Raw genomic sequence first — 17,048 nt, 5'->3', positions numbered from 1 at the left:
GGGAAATAATGTTCTGGGGCCCACACCTCAGAGGAGCTATGGTTTTCTAGATCACAAGGTCTTCAGCACTCAACTTGTGACTCACTTAAGGTTACTATGTTACCTTTGTGCAACATTTCCTGATTAGCTTCATGATGACTGAATCCCATTGTGTGAAAATTTATGCTTCTTGTATCTGTTTTTCCCTAGAAAGTGTATATGCAATGCTGTATTCCTTAATAAAGTTGATTGAAATAAAGCATAGCTTGTACATAACCCCCTGGTATTAAACTATTAAACTTTTCTATCTCCTTTATTTATGATCACTGAAGAATGACCTATTACTCTAATGTGATTATATACATACATATATATATGTATGTATATAATGGGAGTGTGGGGTGTATGTATGTACATATAGTTGGTACCTGTGTATTTCTTAATACCATGAAGAGCAAGCACTGACTGCCATCACAGTAGAACATTAGATTATCATGCCCCAATAGTGTCTGTTTGTGAAGGACCTCGCATTTATGCCCATTGTCTTGCTTCGTTGCCTTTCAGAAATGTTGGAATCCAACAATGTGATCACTTTCAATGGCTTGGCCAACAGCTCCAGTTATCACACTTTCCTTTTGGATGAGGAACGGAGTAGGCTGTACGTTGGAGCAAAGGATCATATATTTTCATTCAACTTGGTGAATATTAAAGATTATCAAAAGGTATCTTTATTCTAATATATATATATATATAAGTATATATATATACTCCAATTATTTTTAAACACTGAAGTTTTTATGACATTCTCCAGCTATATCAGGACAACTTGCAGAACAATATTTTAAAAGGATGTTTTTTCCAAATATATATAAAATGAATGATAGCAATATGCTATTAGATGTACTAAGCCATATATCAACAAGGAAGAAATAACAGTAATTTTGATGGCCATTGGTTAAAAAAAAAACTTTAGCTTATTCTTCCTATAGAAAAAAATACCCTAAAAACCTGAAATGTTAGAGAAATACATTATAACTATGTATTCATACGTATATGTATTTGTGTAAGTTTGCCCATCTTCCCATGATGCTGGCTAGCTAAGGATCCATCAAGCAATTGTCACCTGAGTCAACTGATGGCCTTCTGGCATTTGTGCATAGTTTTATTCAAACACAGGCACTCTTATTCATTTGTATATGTTTCTATGTTACATGATACAACAGAGATGAGCAATTGTGACAAATCATATGACCCATAATGTCTACAATATTTACAATAATTCTTTGTAAATAAGAAGTTTGTAAACCCTTATCTAAAAATCAGATTTCAGGGCACTGGCACCAGATTTTTGCAAATTTGATTATTTAGACTTAAGGAGGATGCTATTTTTAATAATATTCCTTTAGACTTCTGGCTCATTTCAATAATGAACTATATGAAGTTTTAAAACAAACAGATTGGCATGGTAGACAGAATTGTTTTGCTACATTTACATGTTCTACCATAAGTCAACCAAATTCCCTTAGTTTTCCAGCAGAAATCCCCTGAGGAACAAAGGCTTTCTACAGCTGCTTCCCTGAACATGTTTATCAGTATCTGTGGGTGTGGCTCTGCCCCTTACCACTGAAGGCATTAATGTGGTGTGCTGAGCTATTCGTGGAGAACACACTGGATGACAACTTCTTAAAAGTAAATGAGCTATAAAAAGATTCTGTTCTGCTTTGAGAGTATTTCTCTGGCTATAAAACAAGTATTTATATTTAAATTGTCATTTTTTTAGTATGATATAACTTGATTACTTTTTATTCTTCTCTCATATGTCACACCCTACCACACTTTCCCTTCCTCCTTCCCTCCCAGATCCTCCCCCCAGCTTGATTTCCCCCCCATTTACTCCTCCCTTCCCTTCAGAAAAAGGCAGGGCTCCTAGAGACATTGGTGTAGCTTGATATAACTTTAAATTTGTCATTTTCTCTTTTTATTACCTAAACACAAAAATTCAGATACATATATACAATAAGCTTAAATTAATATGTATAGTAATATAAAATTGCATTCAGATATGATATATTTTATAGTAAAATTGTGCTGCTGACACCTAACTGGGTACTTCTAGTTCTGATTCTGGAAACTGAGTGACATTTAAACATCCTCAGGTAATAGCAATGAAATGATTAATTTTTTTCTTTCAAAGATTTTTTAAATGGTGACAAAATAAAGAAAATTTTGGTGTGGATATTTTATCCCAAAGCATCATTCTTTATGAAGTGAATTGGAAACCTAGAATATTTGATATTACAACTTTAGGATGTTATATTTGTTAAAATTTTCTGAATAGCTTTTGTTATTTTGTAAATTTCATTTACATATATTGAAACAGGTATATAGACGATAGATATTAGATTAGCTAGATAGATGAGAGATTAGATAGAAAGATAAATATAAAAATAAAGATAAATATATAGATGATAGATAGATAGATAGAAAAATAGGTAGATAGATGTATGATCAATGATAGGTAGATATATAGAGAGATAGAAAATATATGACCACATATATTTTCTCTGATTATATAAATTATGTATTTAACATTTACTTTTATATATATGTTATGAATTTTACTAATGAGATAATTTGTATCTAAAATTTAAAAGAATCAAATCATCACATCAAAATCCTATAATTTTATAAAGGAGACATATCCAAGAGCCAAATGCTTATACAGCATGGGTATAAGTTATCACAGGCCATAAACTAACCAACATACACATAACAGGGTCTTCTATTTAGACTGTTAATAAAAATAATTGAATAATCCCAGCACTGGGGAGGCAGAGGCAGGTAGATCTCAGTGAGTTTGAGGCCAGCCTGGTCTACAAAGTGAGTTCCAGGAAAGGCGCAAAGCTACACAGAGAAACCCTGTCTCGAAAAACCAAATAATAATAATAATAATAATAATAATAATAATAATTGAATCAATGAATAAATAAGAAATTAAAGATCCTGAACATTGTCACATTAATATTGTTACAACTCTTGCCCTTGAGTTTCAAATTCATATCTAACATAGGTCTACCTCAAAGATTAAGATATCTCATTAATGAACGAATAATTAATGTTAATTATATCACATTACTTAAAACAGTGAACTCAATTTATATCTGGCTATTTATTTTTGGCATGTTCTAATATTCATGGCTTAAATGATCATTAAAACATAGCAAATATAAATAATATTGACATGAACTCTGTAGAACATAACGTCATAAATAGTTCTTGATTTTACAACAGTAAAAATAAATGTGTTAATTTAAAGGTGACCATTGAGCTGACCACTTTTTGAGGCAAAAAATATAACTGTATGATCAGGTTTGGAAGAATCAGAGAAAGATTATTTTCCTTGAAGATAATAAATACATTCTATTTAGTCTAAATGATTAATAAGAACATGCATAAGAAATATTAATTAATGGTATAGAGTTCTTCTCTACTATACATAGGTTTCTGAATTTAATTCTCAGAACTATACTAAAAAATATATAGAATTGTTATAAAGAATAAATTTATGGCTGGTAAAATGTCTCATCCCCAAAAGTGCTTGATGGGCAGCCATGATGACCAGTGTTCAGTCAGCAGACCCAAATAAAGTGCTGGGGTCATAGAGCACTCCTGCATTCCTAGCTTTTAAGAGGTTGAGACAAGGGGATACCACTGACTTGATGGTCAGCCACTCTGGGCATATCTATGAGCTCAAAGTTCAGAGACCCACCTTAAAAATAGGATGGAGAACAATTAGGAAAGATACACAATTTTAACTTCTGGTATCCACACATCTGCATACACACCTTCACATAAACACACACACACACACACACACACACACACACACACACACACACAAAGTAGGTCAAGAAATACCTTAAAGAATACAGTAAAAAACTAAGCCATGGAAAGGTACTATTTTTGGAATAAAGAAAAAATGAAATGTAATATGCATATAAAATTATTTTATTAATATTAGGTGGAGAAGAAAAATATAATAAAAGCTCAAAATAGCTTAGCAAGAATGATCAAGAACTAGAAAACATTGTGTCTTCTAAAATCAATATATGTTCATATATATGTACATATATATGAATAAAATCTATAATTTTAGCAGAACTTAGCTAGAAGTTCACTATGATGTCCTACAAATATTTGTTTACTGTTAGAGAAACATTATATTTTTTCTTCATCCATTGTGAACTTCAAATTTAAAAGAAAATTCTCCTGACCTCAAGCACCAACCTGAAGACAGATGGACTGTGGGTTTGTCCTGCCACCCCTCTAGAATGTCAAGATTCAGAGTGATGTTCATTGATAAAGATGATAAATGTACTATTTTTGAATGTTTTCACTATGTGACTACGTCATGTGGAACACATTTAATGTGAATTTTAATTGAGATGCACAGACACAATTGGGCAGAAAATCACCTAAAAGAGTACACACTGAATGAAGAACTTAATGATAAAAAAATGACAGTGTACCCACTGTCTTTTTAAGCATCATATTTTTGACATGAAGTTGGAATGCATTTTTCAAGGCATCATGTTATTTCAATGATTCCTAAACTCTTGTTTATTAGTCCGCTGCATTCAGGAGACTAATTCCCTGGATTAAAATCTCAACCTTTGCCAGAGTGTGTGACCATTCACAGTGAATTATCCCGAGGCTTCAAATGAATGATGATCAGTCATTCCAAGGCTGAAAGCTTTCTAGGACATGTAAATAATAAACTGCCCCTGACTCTGGATTTTTATTTAACGAATGACATTTCCCCCTGACATGAACAAATATTACTAGAAAAGAAAGCTGATGCAGGAATGATAAACTGTTCTGCCCAGTGCAGATAAGACCCGTTGAAATTGTTCATGGAAAAATTGGAAATTTTTGTACTGAAATTTGGATAAGAGTACTTGTATTGCTACTAGAGAGAAAATATATGCAACTGAATAAACCACTACCAGTAGCATGGTCTACTGTGACCAGATTCGCAACTGGAAGAATTAAAACACACTTAAAATCATTTAACTAGTTTAGGTTTTGCATGATTTTTGTCATTTGGTTTTTGTAAGACACTGTCTTGCTCTGTAGTCCTGGTTGTCCTGACTTACTCTCTACACATAGCCCTGTCTGGCCTGACTCCTCACTCTGTATATGCAGTCTAGCCTAGTCCTAAAATCGCTTTTTATTTGTCGGCTTTATAGTTGTACTGAACACACACACACACACACACACACACACACACACACACACACACACACACACTCACCAGGAGGAGGGGAGAATCTCACTGTGTACAGGCAGCCCCGACTGGCCTGACTCACTATGTATACGGAGCCCTGACTCCCTCTGACTCACTATGTATATGGAGCCCTGACTCCTTCTGACTCACTATGTATATGGAGCCCTGGTTGCCCTGGTTTACCGTGTATATGGAGCCCTGGCTTGTCTGACTCACCATGTGTGTAGACTAGCCTGGCCTTGAACTCATGAGGTGTGTGGAGCCCTGGCAAGTCTTTTTGCCTCTGTATCCCAAGTACTAGGATCTTTAGTTAAGGAACACCATGCCTGTCAAAGAAGCAGTTTTTCAGAGCTATATTTTTTCTTTGTTTCCACTTTTATCTTCTCAAAACATATGTTGTTATTCTTAAATATTCCGTATTTTCAGGTGGAGACAGCAAGAAAGAGCAACAGAGAAAGAGATGACTTTGGAAGCTGTGTTTGCCAAACATTTCAGGTCTCGCTCTAGTGTGTCAGCCTGGAATTTGGTTCAGAGAGATATTTTCAGAGTACGCTAGTGATAAATTTTCAAAATCACCACTTCATGATAAATACTGAGGAATTTGGAAGAACATGAGACATGCTCTCTGCCAATTTTCACCTAGATCCTCATATTTTCCAAGGATGGCCTTCCTTTCCCACCCAGGGTAGCAGCTCTTTCCACGTCGCACTCTTCCATCTATTGATCACATTAACTGCTTTCCAACTCTAATTTATATGGATCAAAGAACAGTGGATAGATGGAGACTGCATGACTTAACACAGAAATTCATTTGCTAATGTTAAAAGAAGGTCGCATTTGACCTCTTCCTCCATAGAGTATTTATTTTCCTTAGTTGTCCCTAACAAATACAAAGATTATAAAATGCTGGGTCTCTTGGCAAATTTAATTGGTACAAACATGATTCTTTCTGTCCTTAGATTGTGTGGCCAGTGTCTTACACCAGAAGAGATGAATGCAAATGGGCCGGAAAAGACATCCTGGTAAGCATTCTTCTGCTGAATCATTCTAGTAACTTCCTAAGTAATATGTTACCATGTGATCTCTTCTTCTCTGGTATTCTTGTGAACATCAGTCTTTGTTTGTGGACTTAACTTTTGAAAGAATAGGTGTATTGTTCTATTATGGAAACAGTTTTATATAAAGAAAATAGGCAATAATAACAATGCTAATAAAAATATAATTTCATTAATGGCTTACATGTGAGGAGATTAATTAACAAAATGTGGTATTATAGCACACAAATTTATATTAAATGGCAAATGATCTGTGCAGCTAGAGTTATGTATGTTAGTTCATATTTGTTTCTCTTGAATAATGATTTTTTTCCTGTGTCATTGTTATAAAATTACCTTTCTATTCTTTTTATACATTACATTCTGTTTTTCTTTGTTGGTTTTTGTTACTTGTCTTTCCCACCTTTATTTTTCAAATAAATATTAAGAAATGAATATGCAGCTTACAGTATCCTAGACACTATGGAGTCAAACATTAGTATGCAATGCTATAAGTGTTTTACCATTTGCTGTTAGTCAAATGGCCTTTATCCAAGGCCATTTCTTCTTTAGGTAAACTTCGTTAATAAAATTAAGTTGGCAGTGGGTTGGAAGTATAGCTTCAAATCTGAACAAACCATAAAAATAGTTAAAATGCATCAATAAATAGACTACCATAAGTTCATTATAAAATATGTTCTCTATTTTATGTTTCATCAATGTTTCAGAATATCTAAAACACAAAGAAATATCTAAAGGTCTTATCTATTTTAAATACTAGCATTTAGAAGAAATTCATGCTGTGTGTTTCCTAAGGCATACATCTGTCTGTAAGAAGATATTATCAAAAGACAATCTGCTTGTCAATCGTATTCTAAAGTGTAGAGGAAGGATTTGAATTCTCTGGTACAGAATGGCTCCATTAACTAGTGTCATTGTCCCCTTCTGAAGAAGGATCCAGGAACAAAAAGCACAGAAGTCACTATCCTTGATGTATCTGTTTATTAGCAGACACTGGAAGGCTGTCATTGCAAATTACTTGCCAAATACAGGCAGTATATTAAAAATTAATATGAGACTATTTAACAGTGTCTTTTAGTTGGATTTGCAGATGGGTGGAGAAATCAGAATTCAATCAGAATACAAGGACAAGAGGAGATTTACAGTCAAGAAGTAGGATGAAGTTGGGGTGGGGGGCGGTTACCACAATAAAACTCTCAGGATAAAGAAAATTCTGACTGATGAGTTGGCAGGTTCTTTCTGAGGACCAACCAGAGCGAGAAGGGTAGAGCATGAAGGGTAGTGAAGTTGATGGGCTATTAGAGGCCAAGGATGATTTTCTAAACTTGCCAGCAGTGTTTTTGCTAAAACTGAACAGTACAGAGATGCACATACAAACATTGAGTGGCTCTTCAGAGACATCTGGTTGAAGTTAAGTCAGAGTCAATGTGTCATTATAAACTACAATATCCCATTTACTAGACCAGCAAATAAAGAAAATCGTAATACTCATTCAGAACCAAGTCATTCATTTTTTTCTAACATTTTAAGTTTTATGTAGGAAGTTAAGATTAAAAAAAACATTTCTCTGAATGAGGAGATGAATCACTTGCTAAGGTGTCTACAATGCAAGTGGGGGGCAGCAGGGATTGGACGCTTAGGACCCAAAGGAAAAGTCTGAGTGGCGGAGTACTTCCAGAATCCTGGCTTGAGGTGGGCAAAGAAAGGCAGATACTTGAAGCTCATTGGGCATCTTGCCTACGAGCTTCAAGTTCAGTGAGAGACCCGACGTCAAACAGTAGAGGAAAGACACTGATGTGGGCGGCACTCTTGGTCCTTCATTTGCACAAGTAGCGGCATGTGAGCATGTCTGCATACACAGGTACACACATCCACACTAACAAGCACCCTCAGTACACACCAACACCACAATCGATAACAAGGAAAGAATGATGATATCTTTGATCTCACTAGGAAATTTTAGATTTGAATTATTCCACCAAACAGAGATGACTAATGCTAGTGCTGCACCAGTGTCCTACTTTTCTGGACTCACCGAGACATTAACTCCAGCAATCACCAGCTTGCAGTGGAAGAAGCAAAGGTGGACTTGCTATGCTATTGAGACATTAATTATTAAAAAAAAAAAATCAATGCTGAATACTGACCAAAGTTGGTATCTCAGTATTATTGTTTTATGGAACCGAGTTGTAGATAGTAAGTGAAAACTTTGGTTTAGTCCTCTCTTGTGATCTGGACCACAATAGAGTTGTATGGTTATCCAATTAATTTTGTCAGAACCGAAAAGATACAGTGATACTTGTCTGACAACTTACCTAAATTTTATACTAAATGCAATGACAAAGTATGGAGTACATTTGGTTGCATGAATAAATAAGTATTTTCAGTGGCCAGGATGGGAAAATATTCTACTGCGCTTTTATATGGTTTCCAAAATTCATTTTCATTTCAACTTCTTCTCCTCTCTCTCTCTCTCTCTCTCTCTCTCTCTCTCCTGACATCTGAGATTTGATTTCTAGCTGGCATCCAGTTATTTCAGCTACTACAAAAATCTCATGTCGTAACGTAATATAATCTTAAATTCAGAAGTGCATCTGTAGGAGAGCAACCTCAGATTTTCAAAGTTCATTGCAAATGTTTATGGATCTTATAGAATGAAAAAATTAATAGTTGGACTTTGTTGTTTCTGGTACACTATGCTGGTGGCCCCTGATTGTGTGGGAGAGATAGGCACATTGAGTTCCACCCAGTATCTAAAGTTAACAGTAGGACTTGGTATCTAAAGTTAACAGTAGGACTTGGTAATCTCACTGAAACTATGGAGTTCAGTGTGTGGAAACAGCATTTTGAGCATGCATTTTCATATTTCTTTATGTTTTAATAAGACAATGTTCTTGTGAATTCTTAATTCTCACAGAAATTTTTATTTAATAAAATAAAAACACAGTGATTTTATTTCAATGAAATGATTTTATTTTAGTTCTACTTAACATTAGAATATGTTCCATATTATTCTTCTGTTTAATGAACTGGCTCTTTAATTTTTACTTTCCTTGCTCAGATATTGAAAGTATATTTATTCATTGAAAATATATTTAAATTCTTTTTATTTATTGTTCAACCTCATTTAGGCATTGTCTCAATGTATATATTTCTTGCTGGAAGCATAATTTTTTTGTTATTTTTATACTTTAATTTAGGTATCCACTTTGCCACCTTTTTCTTTACATATTATTTTGAGATAAAGATTAGATGACTAGTTAAGATTTGTAACATTTTTCTCTTGATAAACATAAGCAAAGACCATTATTATTTTAAGAAATAATATAAATAACTAATCTGAAAGAAAGATTAAGAGGAAAAAGTATATTTCATTCAACACCTGATTTGTGCAGTAACACTTGGGCAGTTTCATGGAAATTCTGTACTGTATCTTGAGTAAATAGTGGTCAGTGGGGATTTGTGGACAGTAATTCTTTTCAAAGTGCTCTTACGAGGCTGGAAACCACAAGGATGAAGCATGTGGGCGTGTAGCCATCAGGACTTCAAGATAGAATGGAAATCACAATAAAAATTGACCTTCTCATTTACAAAAATAGTAAACTATAATTTCCTTGTGTATGCTCTGTGGTTTCTTAAATGTGGGTCACCCTTTCCTGTCTGTTTGCTTCCACAATTCCCTTGGAAATAGAGTGTCTTGAAACAAATTATCTTGGAAAAGTACTGTCTTCTCAGTACCCAGTTCAGTGCAAGAATACAGGAAGAAAAGTAAGACAAAAACAGAAGGTAATATTATATATCTTGAGAATATAGCATTATTAAAGCGGCCAAGAGAGTGCTTGATTTCTGTTTGAAACTGTATCATCACCCATAAGTAACCACATGCTATTACATTGAGCTAACATAGTTTCTCCTTCTAGATATAGCATTATATGGAAAAGTAACTATCTCCCTATTCTCCTGTGCATTTGGGGAGATTCAACCCATCATTACTCTGCTCCAATGCAAAACAAACATATATTAACAGCAGCTATTGCACATAGTGAGGGCTGTGGTGAAGAAGCTATCTGCCTCCCCCCCCAAATGTATACACACACACACACACACACACACACACACACACACACACACACACACACGCACACCCAGTTGGGTATGTTGTCACTCATCTGTTAGTAAAGGACATTTCTTACAACATTAATCTGAGCTTGATTTTCCTCTCTTGTGGAAGTTAATAGACTATAAAGCATACCGTCCTGTTAGTACATCTCTTCACTTGATGTGTCAGGGCTAAACTATAATATCACTGCAATATTTTTGGTAGAGATATGAAGTGATAATAACCTTTACTATAACTATTACTGGAGAGATGCTGGAAAATATGTAATATATTTGGTATTAGGTAAGCTGATGAGAAAAATAAAATATGATCTGTACATTTTGACTGCTTCACTCTAGTCTCACGTTCTGAGGTTGCCAAGGCCTTAAATGCAGTGTGTTATTCACAGCATGTGCCTCTTGGTGGCTTAACTTTCTTGACCATGCTTTGCAAATGCAAAATGAATTTGAGCTAAGCTGGTAAAAGAATCTGTTTTGAATCAATAGCTCTCTGAATCCTCTTTGTTTATCCTACTAACCCATCTCTCTTTGCACTGTTTCAATAAAACCAAATGGCAACCGTATGACTGCTAGAAATATTTTGAACATCATTGGAAATCAAAATTTCAACCATCTGAGAGGGAACCAAAAGGAGCAGATTCTCGGAATTCTTTCCCAGATACAATTCAGAGAGTAGCACCATGCACCTGGACCCAGGGACTGCATTTCAAGGAGTTTTTTCCCCCAGTTCTTAACTGTTATGAACATTCAAAGCTATAGTGTAGAATAACATTTTACCAAAGTGACTCAGATTGCGGGACCTTAACAGCATTAATTTTTGACAAGTAACACAGTTGAAGCCATACTTGTATCATACATGCCAAACGTCCAATTTTGTTTAATATTTCAAAGTTCAGAATTGTCACTAACCTTCAGGGGTTTGTTTGTTTTATTTTAGGCACTTGAAGGTTTGCTAAAATTTTGCCAGTAAAATACAGTTTTGTTTTTTTTATAACTAGGAGACTACAAAAATCATAAGGGCTGATTAAAAATCAAAATTTGGATGTATATTTGTCTCATATTTTCATCTGAGTGATAACATTGACTACCTAGGTCACAGATTGTTTTCTACTGTGTTTTTGAAGTTAAGAGCCTTGGAAAATTAATTCCCTCTCAATAGCCAGTAGCTGGTTTCAAACAGCCTTGTGAAAGAAAAGCAGCTTCCTTCTCCAGAGTTGGGCATGCATGCTCAACAACTAGACAGGAAGTGTACCATCTCATTGAACTCAGCCAACCCAGCACACCCATCCTGCAGCGTTAAGGTTATTTTAACTATAACTCCTCTTCTATAAAGCCATCCATTTGGGGCAGGTGTTACCTGGCCCTCTTCTCACTGCTACAATGGAATTATACAATAAATGTTGATATTATTGTTATTGCCTTCTGGGAGTAATAAGGCCATTATCTATATGGCTCAGGAACCATGAAACTTTTGCAAGTACTCATAAAATCACAGCAGGATGACCAGCTATAAGTAGGTTAAAATCTGATATTATGTAATTGTTGATAATATTGATTATAGGTTTTATTGACAATGAAGATGACCTTAAAATTGATATTCTGTTTCTCACATACCTTATGATGCATATAAATGGATTTCTACTTGCTTTCATGGATACACTGACCATCATATTGTAGATTTAACCTTGACTTTAGGAATATTTCCCTTATAGATAATAAGCTCTGTCTGAAGATAAATATGCTGTAGTCAACTTTAGACTCCTTTTAACTTTAATTTGATTCAAAAGGGAGCAATAAAATTAATCACCATTACATCTACAAAACATCATTAAAGTTTTCTAAATTTCTGTTTGCCTCATTTAATATTAGTGTTGACATACTGCTTTTAGTGAGAGGTTACTGGGAAGTGGGATGCAAACATTATTCTATTTCAAAATGTAGGTATTAGTACCATAGGATATTAATTTTATCTTTACTATGTTAAAAGGAGAACACTATGAAAACTTCTCAGTGATATTCAACTAAGTGCTGAATGTATTAAGTATATTTTGCTATACTGTATGCTACATGATATTAACTATAGATTATATTTGTGCATATATGTTCATGTGTATATATGCCTTTATGAGGTGCTAAAGTACTTGTTTTCTAGTAGCATGCTGAGATAATTTTTAAATTAATGTAAGTGTTTATTCTATACTTCACTATACACTTATGAAAGGATGAATCATCATATAAATAAAAATATTATCAAATAATGATTATGTGAGTGGGAGGTAAATATCAAATCTACTATCCCCTTTTTGACAGGCATATTAGAATGAGTTATTCTGTTGTAGTAAGATATCCATCAGTTAGAATTTCTTCAGAGGACAGACTTAACTAAGTGGTGTATAGAAAAGATTTTACTAAAGGTATCAAACTTGATGCAATGGTAAGATGTGGTAAAGAATCTATGGAAGGCTGGCTACTGCTTCTGACTCATAAACAGTGCTGGAGATGCAGTAGAAAGCTGGAATTGGTGTTAGAGAAGAAAGCTAATATGAAGTGGAGAGAACAAGTGTCAAGGAGGATCAGGAACTCCTTTTCTCTACATCAAATTCCTCTTAGTCAGTTGCTAATCTTAATAAGGTGGCTTGCTCTGTCATGCAACTAGACAAGGATGAAGACAAGATCTCAGGTCTTGAAGTGAAATGCGTGGCCTGGAAAAGGGAGTGAGTTTCCAGCCCGCCTGCTACAGCATGCTCACAAGGGGCCAGCTTTTCAGACCCTTGACAAGAATATGGCTATAGATGAAAGCTTGCCTCCACATAGAAAGCAAACTTCTGATGTGAGCAACCTTACCCAAACCACAGAAGAGAAACATCTAGGAAATGTAATCGAGCTTTCTGAGTTGATAAAGTACAATTCCTCTATGGCTGTTGAAAACCAGTGTCTGGTTTTTTGTTTGTTTGGTTGGTTTGTTTTGTTTTTTGGTTTTGGGGTGTTTGTTTGTTTGTTTTTGCTGCTTAACCAGATGATGATCAAAGGCCCCCATTATCACAAAAGTGTCTGTACTGGAGAATGTTCCCCTGTGAGAGTACTGGAATCAGTTTCCTGACAATTCTAATAAACAAAATGTAGTTATATTTGTAGCAGAAGATGGATGGGCACACGTTAATACTCAAAACCAATTTTACTAAAGCTGCCTCTGTTTATCTCCCAGTGTGGGTTTCACTTCTTGGAAGTGTGTCTTCATCAGGAATGAACTAATACTTGAGTTGTTGGCATAATGTATGGGATGGTGAAGAATGCAGAACAGTATGAGAGTTAAGCAGTCTGGAAGCATTCAAAACAATAAAGACATGTTTATTCTAAGAAAGGATAACCATAGGTCGTGGTAGTGTGGGCTTTTAATCCCAGCACTCAGAAAGGAAAGGCTGGGGATATCTATGAGTTTGAGGCCAGTCTGATCCATGTAGTGAGTTTCAGGGAAGCCAGGGCTATGTGCAGAAAAGACAAAATGAACACCCCAAAATGAGAAATGAATAACCAATTAATGAATACATACAATTGCTCTGTTGAGATGTCTCATGAATCCCAGTTTTAGTTGAGGACAATGAAGCTCAGAGATCCTGAACAACTTTCCTGTAGTTACACAGAAAGTGGAAGATGACTCGGTTAATTCTAGCCCACAGCTCACTGATGGATAAAAAACGACTATCTCAATACTGTTTCTATTTTATCTCTATAACATCATTTGAATTGACCTGTAAGACTGTCTGAACTTCATTGAAACAATATTTCATACTTTTTAAAAAAGCAAAATTGTCATTGAACATGAATAAATGTTAACAAATTTTAAATTTCTTAAGTATAATAGTAATCAGATATCATTTCTGCAAGTTAACACATGAATATACGTATATATGCAATAATACACATGAACATACATGCATATGTATACACATGTATGTAAATTATTTGAAAAAAAATGTATCCCAGCACTCGGGAGGCAGAGGCAGGTGGATTGTGAGTTTGAGGCCAGCCTGGACTACAGAGTGAGTTCCGGGAAAGGTTCCAAAGCTACATAGAGAAAACCTGTCAAAAAAACCCCAAAAAACCTGAGGAAACAAAAAGCTGGACAAATAAAATTTCTCTTTAATGAAATAGAAGACCATAATTTAGCTAACCAACAGCAAAACTCTTCTACTATATTTGTATTAATTTGACTAAATAATTTAAACAATAATAGCTGTAAATGTCTTTGACTGAGCATCTTACATCTTCACATAACCAACATGCCTACAAGCTCTTTTGTGTTTGTATTTGTTCCCTGGGACGCTATAACACAAACCACAGAGTGGCTGGAAACAGCCGACACTTATTTTGTCCCTGTCATGTGAAAGAGCGAAGCATCAGCGGGCTGGCTCTGAGGTCCTCACCTGGGCTTGTTCCTAAGCTCTTCTCAAGCTGCCCCTCTGCATGCTCACTCCTCTGTGCTGTCTCTCGCCCTGATGGCGCCCTGTGTGTCTCAATTTCGGCTTTGCAGAAAACAAAGGAGGTTGCATTAGGGTCATCCTACGGGCCTCCTTTAACCAGTTTGCCAAGGCCCTGTGTTGAATACTGTCAGATTCCAGCTTTCCTGGGTGAGGATTTCTCGGCATGCCTTTTGAAAGCACGCGGTGGAAACCATCACAGGACTCTGCATCTTTAATCCCTCGCTGACTCCATGGCGATTAATTTTTGTGATTGGCAACACGTTTATATGATTAAAAAATCTTTTTCCCTGTGCACGGTGGTGAACGTTTTAATTCTAGCACTCAAGAGGTAGAGTCAGTTGGATCTCTTTGAGTTTGGAGACCGTTTGGTGTGCATAGTAAGTTCTAAGCCAGCTTGGTCTATGGGTGACTGCCGTTCCTTTCTTTAAAAAAAAATTCTTTCCATGATTTTATGTTCTAGGATCCTTATGAAGGAAATAAACTTCAGGCTGTTAAAACAGAAAGAAAGAAAAGAGAAAGAGTAATGGCATTGACTATTCTAATGGATTATCTACTTATACCAGGAGAAATCTGATACATCCTACCTGTGCTGTGCTTCCTAAACTTGTTAGAGAATCTATATTTACTAAGGGATATGTGTGCTCATTTTATATTTCTGACTATATAATATCCTCTAGTATTTTGGACATGAATGGCTCCTACCAAAACTAAACCTAACTTTTGAAATGAAACACCATGGATGGAGGAAGGGAGATGTGTGACAATGACATCCAACTGTCCTTTAAAGGCTGGGCTTCTCTCTAGCTCCTCTTCCTCCTGCACTGTAAAGACAGTCTGGATCACTCTTTGCATGGTGAATCCTGTTAAAAGGCGTGGATGGTAGAAGTCACAAGTTCAACATTAGATGGGCAATTCGAAAATGAGAACATACGGTGTATCCGTTTTATGAGACATGTCTCTTTGAAGAAGATTTCCAACATCCTGTAGTGAATTTGAAGTATTAGGAAGACATGGATAAGGATGATCAGATCACAGCTGTAACAGCACAATTTAAGAACGGAAAAAGATGGGGCATTGCTTCCAGATAAGAATGGGACAGCTCGACTAAGAGGAGGGACCGAATGAGTGACAGGGACAATCTCAGGGATTACTGCTTTGGCATGAAGCTCAGAGTATCCAGCCAGCTTGCCAAATAAATGGACCAGAGAAAAGAGAGCCAACAGATTAAGCTCAGGAATTAAGCTTATTAATGGATTTTCCTGCAGAGTGTGTCCACCCGTTCTGATAGACAGATTCCTTTGCTTTCCCAGCTGTTATGTTATACAGTAAAATAATTCCACATAAATGGCTGATGACACAGGGACTATTGATTTTTCCTTTCAAATGAATTGTCATTGACCTGAGGCAGTGCTACTCTCTACCCATTCATTTGGGGCTCATTTATATTTGAACCAGAACAAGTTTGCTTGATTTAATCATGAGCTGAATAGATTTGAATAGAGATTGTTCATGTTCACAGTCTCATCCCCATTTTTTTTTTTTAGCGACTTCTTTATTTAGATTAAATTTTCACTATTTCATCCATAATTTAAGAACAGGGAAGGAGGTAATTGGAATTGTAGGTAAATTATATTCTCTTGTAGAGAGTGTAATGATGGGAAGTTAGTTAAAAACACCTCCACTCTGTTCTAATTTTCATGCATGGCGCAGTTGTTTTGACAGATGGAGGGCTTTATTTTTGTAACGGTCCAGGAAAAGTCTGCAGCACAGTCTAATCAATGCTCCGTATCTGGATCTGTGATGCTTGTTTTTCCATTCATTCTGCTTTCAGCTCCTAGATCTTTTTCAAGGATAGGTATTTTCTTTACTTCTATTCTTCAAGATCATATTTTTATGCACAATTCTTCTATTCATATGATCCAGAAGGGCTGGAAACCCCTAAGACTCAAATTCAAACAGCTTGTCATAGAGGTTGATTTATCATGGCCCTCAGGTGTGGGCTTGGGTATTATTGGATTATAACTGCTCTTACTTCTAAACTAATGATTTGGGGGGACTGTTGATCTGAAGGTCCCCGTGATTGACTGGCTCTCAGGACATCAACTTGTTACCAAATTCATCTGTGTA

General features: G+C 35.6%; 1 protein-coding gene across 1 annotated transcript in view; it reads left to right on the top strand.

Moving 5' to 3' along the window:
- Positions 1–17,048, top strand: part of Sema3a (semaphorin 3A) — a 357,767-nt gene that overhangs the window by 203,544 nt on the left and 137,175 nt on the right. Inside the window, exons 4-5 of the mRNA XM_059257268.1 lie at positions 544–701; positions 6,226–6,288. Of these exons, the coding sequence (XP_059113251.1) occupies positions 544–701; positions 6,226–6,288 (221 nt within the window). The remainder of the gene's footprint in view (positions 1–543; positions 702–6,225; positions 6,289–17,048) is intronic.

The sequence above is a fragment of the Peromyscus eremicus genome, chromosome 3, assembly GCF_949786415.1.
Source record: "Peromyscus eremicus chromosome 3, PerEre_H2_v1, whole genome shotgun sequence".
In the NCBI taxonomy this organism is placed as follows: Eukaryota; Metazoa; Chordata; class Mammalia; order Rodentia; family Cricetidae; genus Peromyscus; species Peromyscus eremicus.
This window is presented reverse-complemented; position numbering and strand designations above follow the sequence as displayed.